Source organism: Rhinatrema bivittatum, chromosome 2 (assembly GCF_901001135.1).
Source record: "Rhinatrema bivittatum chromosome 2, aRhiBiv1.1, whole genome shotgun sequence".
NCBI classification, from domain to species: Eukaryota; Metazoa; Chordata; class Amphibia; order Gymnophiona; family Rhinatrematidae; genus Rhinatrema; species Rhinatrema bivittatum.
In genome coordinates, this window is record NC_042616.1 from 737,895,155 (window position 1) to 737,914,814 (window position 19,660).

Consider the following 19,660-nt stretch of genomic DNA (forward strand, 5'->3'; position numbering starts at 1 on the left):
AGTTTTGTTCAAGCCAATGTGGCTTCTAGAACGCTACACTACAAGACTGGGTAAACAAACACTGACAAATATGTTATTTCTAATATCTCTAGAAGGTAGGTTCTTCTATACAGCTAGTTTTCACTTCCTGTTGTATGTCACAGCTCGGGCGATGTGCGTATGGAGGCCAAAGTTTACTTTCCCAAAAGAGTCTGTGTAGAGAAACCAAAGCTCTCCATCACTAATATAGTTTAATATAACAGAAAATACACTTTACAGTCAACTCGCTGCTGTCTGAATTTACATCGGACTAATGAGCACGTTTCACGTCAATGCTGAATTAGCAGAAGGGTAGATCATTCCCGGATCAGCTGCCCCAGGGGGGTGCAAAACTAACAGTGAATTACAACTAGATAGAAGTTTGGAGCCAACGCTAGTAGTGTGTGAAGGCAACTGAAAACCAAACCCCGCTTTCAAAGAAAGAGTTCCCAACGTGGAGAGAACAGGGACTGAAGCTGGAGTAAATGATACAGCCAGATCTGTGGCCAGAACAAGCGCACCAGCGGGAGGACTCACCGGCGTCCAAATCCACCTTGTAGCAGGGGAGCGGATCCAGGGACAGCCGGTAACTCTCGAACTTCGGGTCCAGAAGCCGCCGGTCTACAACCAACGAGCGATTTGCAGCTTCCATGGTTAAAACAATTGGCTCAGATGCTTCGAAGGTAGTAAATTTGAAGCCCAGCGGCACCCTCTGCGCATACGACTCCGTAAAGACGTTCTACAAGACCCCGCCTCTCTGCACCCACGGTGCACGCTGGGTGTTGTAGTCTCAGCCTATCGAGTCAGCGGGAAAGGCTTAATACTGTAACCCCCTTCTTTCCCCTCCCCTGTTCTTAGCAAACAACACGTAGCTCTTTCGGTCGCCGGAAGACTGGCATTTGACGTAGCTCTCCAAATATAAATATTCTAGAAACGTAAGCGGGAAAAATCGAATTTTTCGGTGCTGGCAGCAGCGTGTCCGTTAGCCGGACTCGGTTTCCCAGGCTGTCCTCCTCTTCGTTCCGAGTTCTGCAGCAATAATCGTCTCAGTATCTGCCCTGCTGTTCCCGTCCCCCCTGATTGGCTGCTGCCGACAAGTCATCACTCTGCGACGACTGGCTGTGATGCCCAAGGCAAAGAACAAAAGGGCCCAGCTACATAGGAACTGTTAGCACTCAGCTACTCGGTCGCCCAGGCCCAAAACAGCCCAATCCACACAAAATATTTTTCCCTTACAATGAGGAAAAGCGTAGGCCAGCAAAACTGCCTTCGCGGGACCCGGAAGTAGCGTAAATCAACGGACCGGAAGGAAAAAAAAAAAGGGGTGTCTTGGAGACGGTCATTGCTACATAGGTGCTTCAGAGGTTTGCTTGGATTTTTGGTGGGACGGAGCCGTTGTCGTTCAAGGCTCGGCCTGAACGGTAAATATGTGCATTGCGAGCTGGCGAGCGGAATATGCGGTCCGGTTCTCATGTCAAAACACCGCGACCGGCACTGGGTGGATATTATATTGTTGCTTGATTCACGATTGCTTTGTTTTGGCTTTGATTTCTGTCTAGGTAGTCATGGCTTATTGCTTTTTGTATTTTATGACGTTTCTGCAGATATCCAGAGTAACAAAAATGAATAAAGATGCACAGATGCGAGCGGCCATTAATCAAAAACTGATTGAGACAGGTGAACGAGAACGGTAAGTAAGGGTAGTGTTTTTTATTTTGCTATTTGTCGCATTCAGGAAAATTTTATGCAAAAATGTATGTTATGCATTTATACTTACTGAGACAAAAAAATGTAGTAGAGCAGATGTGGAAACATTTAGGAAACAGCTGCTAGCCGAAATATACAGGAGCGTGGGAAAAATACGGTTTCTTTTTTTTTTACCTTTTTATTTTTGCCTATTCTGCTTCAGTTGTTTCCTTTTGGCTTACTCTATGTTTGTATTTGTTTTTGCTCATCTTTCTTTCTGCTTTTTTTGAGGGGGGAGGGAGAAACAGGACTTTGCTTTTAGGGATTTCTTTTCTTTTTTGGCAACTTTATGTGCCTCTTCACCGGTCCCCCCCTTTCCCTCTCTTTATCTTCAGCATGTGTCAATATTCTACTTCTCTCGGATTATTGTTTCATTTTCCACCTAGCCAGTCAGCTAGTTGCAGCTGCTCCTTCTGTTTTCTGCTCCCCAATGGCTGAATATTCAACAGACTAGTCACTCTTACTCTCAGCACCCAGCGGCTGAAAAAAAAAATAGAATTTTATCTAACAGCCCAGCCGCAATCTTTCCACTCCCACAGTAGACCACCATTTATTTTAGGACCTATTATCCAGAAAATAGATCTCTTATTGGGCTTTATTTCTTACCTATGCCTCTTACTGCCACTTGCTGCCTTCCAGGTACTTTACAGAATGGATCAGCTGTTTAACATGCAGGATACTCCTTAGATGAGGATGAGGTTCAAACAGTTGATCTGAGCTGTGAACTGCTCAGGAGGGAGAGGAGCTAGTGGCAGGTTAATGGTGCTGTATTGATCCATTAAAGAATTACTCATAACCTGTAGAATATACAAGTGATGCAGTTTTAGGCCATCAAAATGAAATTTAGTTGAAAGAAAATTAACCAGGAGAAAGTGGATTACTCATTGTTAAAGCCTTTCTCTTCTGTGTATCCGATAATTTTGCACCACTTTGACAATCTCAGGAAAGATAGCACAAAAATATAGCCTCAATTACTTTCTCACATACGGGCCAATACAGTACAGTGCGCTCTGGAGCGCACTGTTAACCCGTCATTGGACACGCGTTTTCCCCTACTCCTTATTCAGTAAGGGGCCGAAAACGTGCATCCAAACAGCCAAACCTAATAGCGCCCTCAACATGCAGATGCATGTTGATGGCCCTATTAAGTATTCCCGTGCGATTCACAAAGCAAAATGTTCAGCCAAGCCGCACATTTTGCTTTCAGAAATTAGCGCCTACCCAAAGGTAGGCGCTAATTTCTTCGGGCGATATTAAGTCAGAGGTCCCGAAAGGTAAAAAAGGAAAAAAAAAAATTTTGAAGTCGGCCTGCGGCTGTCAAGTCAAAAACCGGACGCTCAATTTTGCCGGCGTCCGGTTTCCGAGCCTGTGGCTGTCAGCGGGCTCGAGAACTGACGCCGGCAAAATTGAGTGTCGGCTGTCAAACCCGCTGACAGCCGCCGCTCTCGGCCAAAGGGAGGCACTAGTGTCCCTAGCGCCTCATTTTGCCTGTTTCTACCGCCGGGCCTCATTTAAATACAGAATCGCGCGCACAGGTGCGTGGCCTGTTCGCCTGCTCTACCGCGGACTTTACTGAATCGGCCCGATAGAGATGGTCCCATCGGAGAAGGCCTTTGGCACACTGTCAGGGTAATCTGGGAAAGTCTTTTTAAACATCACTTACTTTAGTCCAAACTCCTGTGTTAGCCAATATAATACCCATGCCTTGTTCGTTTTTTAATTTGGGCCTAGTTTTACATACAGTTAATCACATTCTCATACTTACTTAGTCACACTTCACACACCTATATGCTATCCTCTTTTCACATGATGCAAAACTTTTCCACATACACCTCTTAGCTAGTCAAACATATAACTCTCATCTATGGAACTATGAATTTCTAGGCTGCTAAGTATAGGGAAGACAACTTCCAAGTATAAATTTCTTAGAATAATTTTTAATTGGGATGGAAGTCAGAACAAGGACTTCTTTAATATGTCAAGATTCAGTACTTTCTTTAATTGATTAGATATTGGGTAAATATATAGTGATTTGATTTAGGTAATGCCAGACATGCACTTTTATAGTTTCTAAATTATAACTACAGATCAATAAATTATAAACCTTGGAATAATAATGGACCCAGAAATCAATCTAAAACAGCACATAGTGATAAAGTAAAAGAAGGTATGGAAAACTCATGGTACTCAGAAAACTAAAACCATTACTAACACTAACTGATTTCAGAACAGTACTTCAGGCACTAGTTTTCTCCAGCAAGGACTACTGTAATGCCCTTTTACTAGGACTTCCAATACAACATTAAGGCCACTTCAAAACACAGCAGCTAGAATACTAACAGGAAAAAGGAGGAGGGACCATATAACTGAAACCCTGGCAGAATTATATTGGCTACCTATTGAACACAGAATTAAATACAAAGCCCTATATACCATACATAAACTAATACATGATGGAAAAATCGGACTGGCTAAACACAGCATTACGAGTGCACGTCCCACACAGAAACCTTCGATCGGCAAATAAAGCACTCTTAACCATTCCCTCAGTAAAAACAGCAAGACTAACTCAAGTGAGAGAAAGGGCCTTATCTTTAGTAGGCCCCACACTTTGGAACAAAATGCCCTTAGAGATCAGATTGCAAAGAGATCTCAAAACCTTTAAGAAAAGTTTAAAAACATGGCTTTTTAAACAAGCATTTTATAAAGAGGCTGGAGAATGAAAATATACAGGAATAGGCAGAAGTATACCAGCACACAGCACTATTCTAAGAATGTGCATTTTAATAATCTATGAACTCTACCTCACAATAAATGTAATTTATAAACACTATATATATGATTTTTACCCGTGAACAGTACCTTACAGGTACACCTGGTCATAACCTACTTCAGTAAACAAGTGATTGTCTTTAACGATTTATTGTAACTGAACCTTTTGTGGCACATGTTAGAATGTACGATAGTATGCACCCACTTACATTAATTTATGTGCCTACATGTAAACCGTTGCGATGGTATATTACTTAGCGACGGTATAGAAAAGATTTTAAATAAATACATTTATTAATTTACAAATCTTACCATTTTACTAACCCAGATTGCTTAGAATCAGTTCTCTGATCTTTGCAACATTATTAGGAGTTAATCTGGTGTTTTTTGTTTGTTTTTTTTTTTTACTACACAGTTATTTATTTATTTATTTATTTAAACCTTTTATATACTGACGTTCATAGGCATATCACATCAGGTAACAGGGGAATAAATATATTGAAACTGAGAGGGAAGTATAAAGTTACATGTAACAGGGGTATAAAAAACGGAAGAGTGTTAGAAAAATGGTCAGGTGACCTAGGAGAGAGGATATTAACAAGATAGAACAAAAACAAGAATATCATTGCTTGTGTAATTTAGGAGGAGGAGGATTAATTCAGTTAGTGCTTGAAGCATTGTGTAGGCTCTCTCTCTGGGCAAGGAGTTTCTATGCTAGGCAGAAGGATAGCTGTGTTAGTCTGGTGTAACAAAAATGACAAGAGGCGGGTGGCATCTTATAGACTAACCAATTTATTGAGGTGTGAGCTTTCAAAGATAGTCCATTTCGTCAATTGCTATTCTTATGCTGGACAGAAACCCAGGAATTTCAGTGTCAGCAGCTGTAGGCTGGTTGCAGGATCTAGAGCAAAAATATAGCTTTTGTGTAGGAATCTTTAGCTTGACAACTCACTGTAGGTATAGCCAATCAGGTTCTGTTTTCTGGCCACAGGCAGGAAAGCAGGCAATTTCTGCTTGTATAGCAGTGGTGGTAATTCTGGCTAGGCCTGGGATTGCAGCAACTTTTTGATGATGTCTTGTTCCTGGGTTCCACTTACTTATAGTAAGGGAACAGGGAAGAGTATATGCATATGGACAAGTGCCAAATTCGGCTTTTGATTGAGCGTCATTTCTAAAAATAAAAAGACTTCATCTTGGAATATGGGATGCATGGTCCTGGGAATGCTTAAAGATAAGCAGTATCCAATCAGGGTTGAGTTCTTTGTTTCGGGCAAGGCCAGAATAAAAAGGTTTGGAGCCTTATCAGGTAAAGTTTAGAATCCCTTTTTTTTTTTCTCCCTGTAATGTCTGAATTTTTCAATCTTAAGTGATAATGGAAAACCCAAAGTCCTTCCTGCTCTTCTTTACATTTTTGTTTGCCATGGAGAAAATGGCTTTTGGCCAAATTCACAGGCCAATGCAGTAACTGGAATCTGTGCACTGATTTTCAGTGCACAATTTTTACACCCAGATTAATTTTTTTTTAACTGTTGATGTGTCGGGAGTTAAAAAAAAAAAAAAAAAAAAAGCACGTTCTGTGTAAAATGTGCGTTTGGCACAGGCTGAATGCCCATTTTAACTTGGGAAGGTGGGTGGGAGAGGCATCCCTGACAGGCCATGCCACTTACCAAGATATATACAGACTTATTAGACTATCTGGCAGAAGGTAATGGTACTTAGCTGGATAAGTATTTATTCGGTTAAGTAGGGGGTGAACCATACCAGATAGCCAGATAAGTGCTGACTTTATTAATTACTTACCCAGATAAGTCATTACTTATCTGTGGACACTTTTAAACTTTTTTAAATCTTTTTTCCTGTTTTTTAAGGTGTTTGGTGGTGGTTTTTTTTTTTTTTTTTAATTAGCATTAGCCATTGCCAGCATTAATGTCATTGATATATGAGATCACAATTTGCTTTAGCTGTCAAGGTAAAATTGAATGTCTCCAGGGCAAATAGGGTCCCATATGGAAGAGAATCTAGCAAGTTTTTGCTCATGGTGCAGACTCTATCTGTTCGAGAAAACCCTCCCTGGCTAGTGGGTACAGAGTTCTGTTTCCAGAACATATTTTTCCTATATGTTTGTTTTGTTTTGTTTTGTGGGGGTTTTTTGTTTAGTCTAAATTTTTCATGTGGACTTATTTTGCTTTATTTAGCTTATTTTCATCTTTGCAGTTTTATTTTTTAACTTTTGTTCTTGCTCCCTTCTATGCCCAACCTCCTCCCTATGCCCATTTTTCTATATTTTCCTGCAGATAAGCAGGCTGAATTAGCCATGCTGTCTGGGACTTCCCTCTGGGGTAGCCAGGCAGAGCTCCTCAAAGATGACAGAGCTTTGCTCTGCGTGCGGCTACGCATCCTTTCCTGCATGGCTCCATTTTCTTCTCAGTCTGTTCTTTCCGCGCTGCAGGCTGCACGCAGAGCTTGCTTTCTGTCCTCAGAGAGCACCGTTCGGTAAAAAAAAGGAAAATGCCTCCAAGACCGCCTGGCTTCAAATTCTGCTGGTGCAGTAAGATCATGTTTGCCACCAGTGGACATAATTACTGTTATTTATGCCTCGGCCCAGACCATGATCAGGCAGCATGCAGGGACTGCAGCTACATGTGCCCCTGGGCCCGGCGTCAACGCACCGCTAAGATCGCCCGGATGCAAGAGGGGAAACTCTGTGTCCTACGCCTCCAACTCGGAGCGCCTGTCGGCCCATTCGTCCCTGGGGCCATGTCTGGATTGTCCTAAAAAACCAGCGGGCCTTCTCCGTGGGACTGCCAGACAAACAACAGGGTCAGGTGGGCCAGCCCATCCAGGCCTGCAGAGCATCAGGGGATTCACCAACCCAACCATCGAGGCGATTGTGTCATCCAAATTCAAAGCCCCGACGCAGCCAGCCGAAGCGCAGCACCGTCCCGACACGCGTGAAGCACCATCGACGCATGCCTTAGTGGACCTCATCTTTTCAGATGAGCGGGCATCTCAAGATGCATCAGCGGGCTCCTTTCACTCCTCGGAGCATGTCTATTCCGATTTATCTTCAGTTTCTAGACAGAAGAGGTCGACGGGGCAGTTGTAGGAGCCCCTCTGAAAGTGGCACAAGAGGTCTTCCTCAATGGAACGGGCAAAAGTCCGGCCCAGAGGTCCTGATTCAGATATCCTCATGTAAATAGTTACTGTCTATTTATTTATTTATTCCATATCACTATGTAACTAGATATGTTTTTAACCACTGTAACCTCCTCCATTTCCCCTGCCCCTTTGGTTATGCTGTTAAAAATGTTAAATATGTTTCGATGTAAACTGCCTCTCCGAGGCATCAGTTTTATTTCCATGTAAACCGGTGTGATATGTATATTATACAGGAACATCGGTATATAAAAACTAAAAATAAATAAATAAATAAATCCTGCTCGCAGCACTGCCACCAAGGAATCTCCTGGCAGAGGACTCGTCATCTCGTCCAGGGTGAGGGGTCTTGGCCTCACAGGCGATGTTTCAAATTTCCAAGATCTTGACCCAGTTCCTCTCCGTGGAGGATCGGGGAAGCAGCAAGTCCTGCCCTATTCCACGCAAAGACTCCCCCCAGGGCAGACTACCTTCGCCTCTGCAAGGGGACATTAGTCTAGTCTAGAGCCTCGGTCCAGCAGCCCAGCTCTTGGGCACTCTCTGCAGCCTGATGTCTCCCTGCAGCTCTCGCCTCCTGTGTCGCCGGGTTCCTCGACAGGTGACTCATCTGATCCGCTGGAGGAGCAACCTGAGCCAGCCTCCTCTCCTATTTGAAATTTGTGGAGACTCAACATTGAAACGCGAAAGGTGCCAGACCTGCGCGCTGAAGTTTTAGGGATTCTAAAGATTTTCAAAGCGCCAGCCGAGCCAACCGCCTTGCCTTGCCACGCAGTTCTGGACGCAGTCATGACGAAGGCTTGGTAATTCCCCTTTTCCGGGCAAGCGACCTAGTGGAAAACAGATCTCAAATTCCGGATGTGTCAGTCTCCATTCTACAATGTGGGCCAACTCCCATACGCCTCCGTAGTGGTTGAGTCAGCTATGAAGAGGGCTAGGAAATCACGCCTTCATTCAGATACTCCTCCAGGTTGCGACTTGTAAATACCTGGACGACTTTGGCAGAAGAGCGTTCCAGTTGGGTATGCTAAACCACTCAGTATCTGTACCAGAGGGACGTGCTAGACAGCATGGCTAATTCATCCTGCTATCTACGGAAAAACACGGTTTACGGTAAGCAAACTTGCCTTTTCGCCCTCGGAAGCCATCTTTCTATCAGAGCTGGTAACAGCATCTCTTTCCAGGCATTTTTTTTTTTAATTGGGCCTGGGCAGTGGTTGTACGTTTTACTACATGCATCTGGGTCAGATGAATGCTACAGTCGTGCTCATCTGTCCATCAGGGCAGTTGAGTGCACATTTATCATCCTGAAAACTCAGGTTTCCTGTGTGACTGCAGGCTCTCTGCTGCCAACCCCTACCAAATTATGTAATATGCATGCAGCCAGGTTTTGTTTTCCTGCCTTTCATGAATTCCCATTAGTCCCATATAAATATAAAAAGGGGGTTTTAAATACTTTGCATAGTAAAAATGAAACATTTCTGATTTTATATTTATCCTTGTTTAGGCTGCATATGTACTTTTTACATCAGACTATGAGGTGCGAGCAAGCTTTTTTTAGCTGCTTGCCCTTTGTTCAAGTTGACAAGGCATTTCTTTCATCCAGTTCCAGATGCTGCTGACATCAGGAGGATGTTTTCATATGTCTGGAAAGGGATGACAGGCATACAGTTTGAAGCTGAGAATATATTTTGCTTCAAAATAGCTGCCATTTTTGTCTTTTTAGCATGCTTTGAAGTTAGCAGTTCTTTGAATTTTAGGCAGATTTATAGCACACCTTTTTGTCTGGTTTCCTACATTCTCTGGTAAGTTCAGCAGTGGCATCCCTTCACTCCTTTCCTCGGTGAGTCTGATGTCTTCAGAGAAGCAAAATGTTCTAATAAAGAAATATGAGAAGAGACATAAATGAAGGTGACAGAGCAAGGGCAAGGTTTGCATGAGAGCACCGAGCTCCACAGCTTCACCTGAATTAGACAGAACCCTGTCCTTTTGCTTTCATACAGCAATACTGTATTGTAACGCACAGTGTTTGAATGTATTTTTGCTTGTATGTTTTTCCAGACTCAAAGAGTTGCTGAGAGCAAAGTTAATTGAATGTGGCTGGAAAGACCAATTGAAAGCACATTGTAAAGGTAAACAATTAGATCTCACTACTCGAATACTAAAATTATAGCAGCATGGATGTTTTGCTTTTCAGTCACACTAACCTGAATACAGCAGATTGAGTGAGTGACTGTTCTTTGCTGTATGCCATCTACAGGGGGATCAGAGAGAGTTCTTGCTGACTGTTTGATTTGATTCCTTTATTGTGTGAAGTATTTTTGTTTTTGTGTTACCCATAGCTCCCTCTCTTTTAATGTTGGAAATAGACTACAAGACTTCCAAGGTGGTGGGTTTTTTTCTTTTCATACCAAAACATCCAGGCTAAGGTTCATCTTTCAATTTACATATTGAGAATTAAGGCTTTGAGAAATACATTTGCATAAGAACATGCCTTACTGGGTTAGACCAAGGGTCCATCAAGCCCAGCACCCTGTTTCCAACAGTGGCCAATCCAGGCCATAAGAACCTGGCAGGTACCCAAAAACTAAGTCTATTCCATGTTACTGTTGATAGTAATAGCAGTGGCTATTTTCTAAGTCAACTTAATTAATAGCAGTTAATGGACTTCGCCTCCAAGAACTTATCCAATCCTTTTTTAAACACAGCTATACTAACTGCACTAACCACATCCTCTGGCAACAAATTCCAGAGTTTAGTTGTGCGTTGAGTAAAAAAGAACTTTCTCCGATTAGTTTTAAATGTGCCACATGCTAACTTCATGGAGTGCCCCCTAGTCTTTCTATTATCCGAAAGAGTAAAAAACCGATTCACATTTACCCGTTCTAAAATATTGTTGGAGTTTATTTAAATAATAATGAATACCTTCATTGTTTCTCATGTTGTAAAATATTCTCCTGTTTAGATGTAATTAAAGAAAAAGGATTAGAGCACGTTACTGTTGATGATTTGGTAGCAGAAATCACTCCAAAAGGCAGAGGTAAGAAAAACCATGAATGTTCTGTCACTTAACTTGAGGCATTTCTTTTATATAAATTGCTTAGATTTTATTTTATTTTTTCAAATAAATAGTACATATGCAAAAGCAGAACATAATATAGTTTACTGGAAATGCAGGACTTTTTCAAGCTGCTAACAGATGTATCTGGCCACTGCAATGAAACTGAGATGCCTGAGAAACTGAGCCACGGGAAGTAAAAGGACACAGAGGCAAGGACAGAGCAGTGATAGGTTTGTGACTATCCAAAATTGCAGGTGTCTGTGGTTTGCCCTTTTATTGAGATGACTGTACTGACAGATTTAATGAAAAGTAAAATGTTTGCCTGAACCTGGAGGTAATTCTCAGTACAGTCCAAGCACTGTGGAACCAGAGTTGGATTACACTGCTGAGTCCAGTTCTTCAAAAAATCTAAACTTTGGTCATAAGCAAGCTGCCAATAGAAGTTTCTTTTGAAACTCTGTTGGTAGATACACATTTGCCTCTTGAGAGAGAATGTCCCTTTTTTTTTTTTTTTTTTTTTTTTTTTTTTTAAATTTATCTTTTGTTTACAAATCCTAGAGTTTAGCCGTAAACTGCAGCTGGCGATTCTGACCCTGTGTATCAAAGATATTTTTATCGGAGTCTGTTGTCCTGTAGGGGGGAAAAATACTCATCCTTCAGACAATTTATATTAGATTTGTTGCTTGCTGTGCAAGTCCTTAATCCAGTAACTAGTAGGCATAAATTCAGAGAACATAGTTATCTGATGCTCCTAGCCAACCATAAATCTGGCCCATTTTTTTATTGTATGGCTTCCTTGTTTAATGTAATACTTGGCATTTCACAATTAAATATTTAGTGTGCACATATCTTGATGCTCAAGATGAGCGTTTAGGTTACCATTTGAAATGGACTCCACAGAAGAACTGTTCCCTGTTAAACTCCTCTCTTGCAGATATTGAGAAATTACTACTTACCTGATAATGTCCTTTTCCTAAATCTAGATAGTTGGAGTCAGGACTAGTGGGTTATGCACCTCTACCAGCAGATGGAGACTGAGTAAACTGATGTCACAGTATATATACCCTTGCAGTGACATCAGCCTGCCAGTATTCTATTTAAAAGCCAACTGTGAACAGACTAGCAAAAGCTTGATTAATAACAGATAACCATTTCTGTACTCAACCAACAGGAAACACTGAACTCAGGCAAAGAATGTATTAACACTAATCTAGGGACTGGGTGAACACTTACCAGTAACCCCTGGAACACGTAGCCACCCAGGAGGACCATAAAACAATCATTTGGCAGCCAAGGGCGGGAACTGAATCCATCTGTCTAGATTAAGGAAAAGAAAATTATCAGGCAAGTAGTAACTCATTTCCTAGCATCTAGACAGATTCAGAACCAGTGAGATGTATCCAAACTACACTCGAATAGGGTTGGAGGCTGCCTGCAGCCCAGTCAAAACCACACATGCAAAGGCTGTGTCCTCCCGAGCTTCCACATCGAGACAATACTTGGAAATGTCAATGGAAGACACAATCTGCAGGTTTCATTGAATCATCGCATCTCAGTTTCATTGCCGTGGCCAGATACATCTGTTAGCAGCTTGAAAAAGTCCTGCATTTCCAGTAAACTATATTATGTTCTGCTTTTGCATATGAACTGCCATGACACTGCCTGAGAACATTATCTCTACTGAATGCTCAATCCCTCTCTAAAAAAACCCACCTCCTATATGACTATCTCATAGAAGAGCAACCTGACCTGTGTGGCATCACAGAAACTTGGTTAAAGCCAGAAGACACGGTCCTTCTCAACCAACTTCCGATACAAACTTACGATATATTCTCCATCCCTAGATTGAAAAAAAGAGGTGGAGGTCTTCTACTCACAGCCAACAAAAAACTTGGATTATCGCTTCACGTATCCAACTCTTCTCAATCTCTCGAATTTGCTGTCTTTAAATCCTCTCAATTGCAAATAGGCCTCACCTACTCCCCTCCAGGACATCTAGAATCCGACCCTTCTCCCTTAATAGAATGCATAGCCAAACATATTGACTCCGACGCTCCAGCCATATTGGTGGGAGATTTCAATCTCCATGTAGATGCCACGCCTCGCTCATCCAACTGTGAAGCCTTCCTCAAAACCCTCATCTTCATTGGTTTCAAACAGCTCATAAACGAACCTACTCATAAAGCTGGTCACACCCTGGATGTAATTTTCATAAACCAAAGCCTTACCCTCGCTTCCAACACAACCTGCCAGCCAATACCTTGGTCTGACCACAAATTAATCAATATATCATTACTAAACCACCAACCAACCCCTACGGCCTCCCAGAAATCCATGGTCCAATTCAGAAAACTTTGCAACCCGGAAACTCTCATCTCCCATCTAACTCCGGAGCTAAATCATCTGGACCTCGCAGACGCCAACTCAGCCTTAGCCTCCTGGTCCAAAATCACAAACAGTGGCAGATTTGACTTGCCCTCTAATTACCAAAGCAATCCAATCCAACAAGGATACAAAAAAACCTTGGTATACACCAAAGTTAAAAAGCGTGAACTCAGGAACAGAGAAAAGATATGGCGCAAGAACCCATCAACCTCAAATCTTGCGGCCTTTAAAGCCCTTATGCACCAATACAGGATCTCCATTCTGCAGACAAAAAAGGACTTCTACTCACAGAAAATTCATAACTTCATATTTGACCCAAAAGCCCTCTTCTCCTTGGTGGCATCCCTCACCAAACCACCCGCCTTCGCTATTCCAGATGACAAAGCAGCAAGCAAAGCTACTGAACTTGCCACCTATTTCAAGAACAAAATTTCTAACCACCTGGACCCGCTCAAGGAAAGGAAAGCCCCTACCCCACCTCATCTACTCACCTCCCCTCCACCACTTACCGCAAGCCTTGAGATCCTTGAGCCTGTCTCCACATTAGAGATTGAAAACGTACTAAAAAAACTTAAACCTGTTTCCCACCCGCTAGATGCGATTCCAGCTAACCTTCTTATTACAAGTGCCAAAGACATCTCAAATCCAATATCACAGGTCATCAATGCCTTGTCCCCACCCCCCTCAAACTCGCCATCCTGAAACGTCTGCTAAAAAACCAAATCTTTCTCCTGATAACCCAGCCAACTTTCGCCCTATAGCAAATCTTCCAATTATTGCCAAAATCCTGGAAAGAATAGTTAATAAAACAACTTTCTGAATACTTGGACAACAACAACCTACTCTCTCCGCATCAACTAGGATTCCGTAAATCTCGAAGCACTGAATACCTCCTTTTAACACTATCAGACAATATTCTCATGAACCTCGAGAAAAAACAATCCTGCCTGCTCATCCTACTCGACCTAACGGCGGCATTTGACACAGTGAACCATGATATTCTCTTAGATCGTCTAGCCGAGATTGGTATCAAAAACACCGCCCTCAGCTGGTTTTCATCTTTCCTCCAGAACAGGTTCTACAAAGTCAAGATTAACAGCAAAGAGTCACCACCTTTCAGATCCACACTTGGAGTCCCGCAAGGATCTTCATTATCCCCAACATTATTCAACATTTATCTTCTCCCTCTGTGTCAGCTCCTTTCCAATCTTAATCTAACACACTACATATATGCAGACGACATCCAAATCCTCATACCGATTACAGATTAGACTTTTTCAGAGTCTAATCCGATGGCAAGTGCAGGAATATGTTGAGATTGGCATATTTCCATGGCGGACACCAGCTTTAAGATATTTGCATGTGGGGTCCTTCCTTTTACAAATCCCACCTGATGATGTGAGATTAGTGAGGGTAGAAGAATGTTCAGCCTCTCTGCTAGTACCTTCACTAAGATTTTTAAATCGCAATTTAGCAGTGATATTGGGCGGTAAGAGGAAGGTTGCAGTGGGTCCTTGCCAGGCTTAGGTAAGACAATGATGTGGGCTGTGTTGAAAGGGGGGGGGGGGGGGGGAAAGGCCAGCTGAATAGAAATCAGTTGTGTTTGGAGCATTTTGTAGAAATTGTATGAAAGGCCATCTGGACCCAGTGATTTCCCAGCATGATTGCTTGGGAAACTTCATAGGGCTGGATTGGCCAGTATAGGAAGTTCTGTTGGGGGGGGGTGAGCTGCGGGAGTATCAAGTCTTGAAAGAATTCACTCTCCTCCACATCCCCTCTCCTGTGGTCTGGTGTATATAACCGTTCGTAAAATTGGCGTAAGGATTCACAGATTTCCTGCGGGTCTGTGGTTACTGTCCCATTGGGGCGGTTCATGCTATTAATGAAAGTTTGGGAGGGGGTTGGGGGTTTTTTCCTAGCAACCCGAACCAGATTCGCCATCAACTTGCCCGATTTGTTTCCGAACCGAAATAGGTTTTGTTCTCCTTTCTGAAGAAATGCTTGAGCTCTCATGTGTAAAAGGGCATTGAGATTCCTGAGAATGCTGTAATATTCTTTTCTGTGGTTGGGTGAAGGGGACTGAATTAAATCACGCTTGCTATTTGCAGGTTGTTGTTCATAGCGCAGTATGTTTTGGTCAAGCCGTTTATTACGAGATTGAACGTAGGAGATTATATCTCCTCTCAAGACCGCCTTCCCTGCTTCCCAGAAAAGTTGGGGGTCAGACATATGGCGTTGGTTATATTCTGTATACTCCTGCCATTTGGTTTGTAAATAATCCTTAAATTTGTGATCATCTTTAAGATAACTTGGGAATCTCCAGATACGGTCGGCTTGGGTAGGTTGCGAAGAGACCAAGTAAACAGATATTGAAGCATGGTCTGAGATCATCTGTGTTTCAATAGTTGCTTTCTGTATCCGGAAGAAAAGGGACTGTGATATAAGAATATAGTCGATGTGTGATAGGGACAGGTGAGATCTAGAGACATGGGTAAAGTCTTTTTCGCCGTGGTGAAGAACATGCCATATATCTAGAAGATGGAGCTGATGGCATAGAAATGCGATGCCCTTCTTAGTCTTAGTGGTATTCTTCTGTTGTGGGGGGCTTTTGTCTATGGTACCATCGTGGACACAGTTGAAGTCTCCTAAGAGGAACAGTTGACCCTGAAAATGTGTATGAAGCAGGTTGCATAGCATCGTGAAGAATGTGTGTGAGTACTTGTTAGGAGCGTAGACATTACAAATCGCGACCGATAAGTAAAATAAAGTGTCCCTTAGGATCTGCAATGCTTTTGACAGTTTGGGAGTTCGCTGTTTTGTTAATTAAAATTGCAACTCCTGCCTTTCTGTTGACTGCCGCTGAATAGACACATGAGCCAATCCAGTCTCTTTGCAATTTTTGGCTTTCTGCAGCGGTGAGGTGAGTCTCCTGCATTCCTGCAATGTCGGTCTGTAAGCGCTTGAGGTGAGCTAGGACCTTCCTGCGTTTGGTTGAGCCTAATCCGTTGACGTTCCAGGATACAATGTTATACATGTATCAGGTTAGGCAGTTGCTGAGGTAGCTGTGAAGATATCAAATCAGAAGTAGAGGTGAGGACCCCCAGCATAGCCCTCTCCTCCTCTCCATTTGGGTAGATTTGTATACTTATCCTAGCTGGCAACGTCTGTCCTTTGCGTCCTTGCAGTGTGGATTGTGTTATGTGATTGTGAGGCTGTTGAATTAAGATGAGAGTCAGAGCAAGAATGGAACTGGTTCTGAGAAACCCCTCCCCTCCATAGTTCCCCTTCCCTTCGAGTCCATATAGTAGACAGCCTCACTCCTGGAGGAATGGAGGTCATTTGATTAGTGTACAAGTGCTATAGCTCCATATCGTGGCCAGTAGGCCTTAAAGAGGGGTGTAATCCGCCGATTGTCATTTGTGCGTATGGAGATGTTGGTTAAATGGTTAGGGCAATCTAGGTTAGACAGTAGTGTCTCATAAATCAAGTCAGACCTGGGATTCAGTTACTCATAATAAGTTAACCTTTTCCCTTCTGGGCAGGGATAGGCGAGATCTAGCCCTTAGGGGGAGGCTGCTGTTGCATCCTATGGTAGTATCAAACCAAAGAGTGAGATATGGTCTGATCAATATTGGTATTTGCTAGGCTCCGCTCCAGAACATTTTTAGGTTGTAGAGATAGTTTTCAGAAATTCAGCAGCTATATCTGGTGATTGGAAGTTATGCTGTTTGTCATTATACCAGACCCGAAGTTTCGCTGGGTATTTAGGGCAAATTTAATTTTCTGCTGGGAACAGATTGGTGAAAATCCTCTATGCAATTCAGATACTCTGGCAGAGTAGTCTTGAAAGATGTGGATGTTATGTTTCCCATAGCAGATGTCTTGTTTATGCCAATAGGCTTTCCAGATTTCATTCTTGTGAGTGAAGCTTAAAGATTTTGCTATGACCAGTCGTGGTCAGGTGAGCTCTGTCTTTTTTGCTCCCAATCTGTGTGCCAGTTCTATTTTAAAAGAGCCTTTAAGTTCCTGTAAGTCTAAGGCATCCGGGAGCCACTGTTCTAGTAGTTCTCCCAGATTTTTTTCTTCTATCTATTCAGGGAAGCCCAGAAAACGTAAGTTGACTCTGTGCTCCCTATTCTCAAGATCATCTACTTTGTCTAGGAGCTGGGTCAGCATTTTCCCTTGATTTTTAGCCTTGGACTCTGCCCTGATAGCGTCATCCTCCAGGGCAGATATCCTGCCTTCAGCCTGATCAATGCGGGGAGATAATTCAGCTATTGCTGTTTGAACGTCACCAATCTGTGCTTTAATCCCGCTAATTTCTCGTCCAGTGCTTTAATGACCTGCTCGATAGCAGAAAGCGTGAGCCCTGCCGACATTGAATCCCCGGCAGTTTCGCCCGCGGCGGCCATTTTGGCTTCGGGGCCCCGCAAATTTTCTTTATCTTTTTTAGCGGATTTAGAGGCCATTGGGGGGGGCGTCTTGTTCATATATCGGGCGATGGACATAGGAACTTACAGTCTCTCAATTTTGGTAGGTTTTGGAGCCTTAATTGCGGGGTAGTTTCGCGCCGATGGAGCCAGGTACTTGGAGCTCAGGGGTTTCCGTCCTGCCCGGCTCACCACATCACGTGACCTTGGAAATGCAGATTCTTAAGTAGCTCGGTCTGTTTAGCAGTTTACGCAGGGGGCATAGTAGGCCAGATGTTTTGGCAATGGCCACACTACTATTACTGGCTATTTAGATGATGATAGAGCTTTCTGGTTAGGCACTAGAAAAGTGAGTTCTGGAGGGAATTAAATGGGGATTCTGACTGCCCTTCTACACAAGATGCTGGAGGACAAAAGAAGACAGACTGTCCTGAATAAGGAGAAATCTTATCTGATAACTCTGTTGCTGTCAGCTGGTGCAGTATGACTGGAAAGACTAGATAAGCTGGATGGTCTTTTTCTACCGTCATTTTATTATGGTATTTTGTAAAATGGATGGAAAAAAAAAAGCTCTTTATATTTGGCCCTTGGAATTGTTTCTACTTCATTAGATTGCAGTACATCTAATTCATGCTATGCTGTGTTGCGTAACCATTGAGTGACTGCAAAACTTACAGTAAGGAAAGCTCATAGTTGAACTGAATACTGACACATTCTTTCTAGGAAGAACTGTTTAGACTCTGCATTTCAGCTTTTTTTAATATTTCAGAATTCTTGTTCTGATTTAATACAATTCTGTGCTAAAATCTACAGAAAATAGTGTTGTACAATACTTGAAGCCATGCTGCTATTTAGGAGTGGGTTGAATGGACAGGTATGAACATGGAATTGTGTGTGTGTATTCATAACACACAGCCTTAGTTTCTGATTCTTATGTTCTAATTGCTTATAGTGAAATCTGTATTTAAACTAAAGATGTCTTTTTATTAACTTTCTGATAATAGCAGTCATTTGAAATTTTAGACCTAAGAAAGTTTGACTGCTATAAAACTAGTTATTTTCCAGTAACTTTCTTTTGCCCAAGATGCTGATGACTCAGTGAAAATATTGATCATACTACAAGAAATACTAACTGCCATAAGTATATAAATCATAGAGGGACCATCCATAATAACCCCACCGGTTTTACACCTTCTTTGCTTTATATTTAATCATCGGATCATTGGCAGCACTAATCTTTTTTTTCATTTTAATATTTTTGCAAATAAAAGTATCCTCAAAATATTTGTTTACTTATCTCTGTCTAAATCCAAAATCCCAAATAAGTCCTGACATGGGTGTTTTGAAAACCAGTTCCGCACAGGGGTGTAGATAAAGTGAATAGACATCTCAGCATGACCAGAGCAAGTCTAACTTGAAGCCAAATGCTTTGGTCAAATTGAGATGCTGTTCACTTAAAGATGATAATGATCCATACTTTTGAAAACTATTGTCATACCAAACTAATGAAATCTCTGAGTCTTACTCTATATTTTACTCACTGTCCCTTGTTTCTGTTTCAGCTCTGGTACCAGACAGTGTGAAGAAAGAACTCTTACAAAGAATAAGAACCTTTCTTGCTCAGCATGCCAGCCTCTAATTTAACAATTCTTCTTAGCTTATACCTTCTTTGTTGTTTTCTCTCTAGAGACTTTAATGTGAATCTGTAACAATATTTTGCAAATTTTTAAATTCAATAACATTTTTTGGTATGATTTTTATTTTTTTGTGAGTTAAAACTGTAAACAAATTTTCATGATCAGCATATTTTAATAAAAAAAAGCTTTCATAAATCTGTCTTCTTGGTTATGGTTATCTTTATTTGTAACCTGTCTGTGCAGAAGCCCTAGGCAGCTAACAATGAAAACATACAACTCGTGCACATGAAAACCACAAAACTAAATGAAATAAAATATATCAGAATATAAAATAAAAAGAATCATAAAATCATACAAAAAAGAAATAGAAACTACACAACCTTAAACTACAGGGAAAACAGTAAATCATGAGAATAACAGTTCTGGAAAATAAGCCTTTCTTAGATGAGAGCCACTAT

The 19,660-nt window shown here is 42.0% G+C and overlaps 2 protein-coding genes across 4 annotated transcripts in view; one reads left to right on the plus strand and one right to left on the minus strand.

Annotated features, from left to right (window-relative positions):
• Nucleotides 1–814, minus strand: part of NUDCD1 (NudC domain containing 1) — a 358,283-nt gene extending 357,469 nt beyond the window's left edge. The window contains exon 1 of the mRNA XM_029591903.1: nt 556–814. Within this exon, the coding sequence (XP_029447763.1) occupies nt 556–670 (115 nt within the window). The 5' untranslated portion in view covers nt 671–814. The remainder of the gene's footprint in view (nt 1–555) is intronic.
• Nucleotides 815–1,143: 329 nt separating this feature from the next.
• ENY2 (ENY2 transcription and export complex 2 subunit) lies at nt 1,144–19,401 on the plus strand. Of its 3 annotated transcripts, none has more exons than XM_029591904.1 (5): nt 1,144–1,516; nt 1,623–1,708; nt 9,751–9,821; nt 10,655–10,729; nt 19,128–19,401. In XM_029591904.1, exons 1-5 carry the CDS (start codon nt 1,490–1,492, stop codon nt 19,202–19,204), a joined length of 336 nt encoding a protein of 111 aa, XP_029447764.1. In that variant the 5' UTR covers nt 1,144–1,489; the 3' UTR covers nt 19,205–19,401. The 3 variants fall into 3 exon arrangements, with proteins under 3 accessions (XP_029447764.1, XP_029447766.1, XP_029447765.1); XM_029591906.1 differs by having other exon boundaries at nt 1,144–1,371; XM_029591905.1 differs by having other exon boundaries at nt 1,149–1,439.
• The last annotated feature ends 259 nt before the right edge of the window (nt 19,402–19,660 follow it).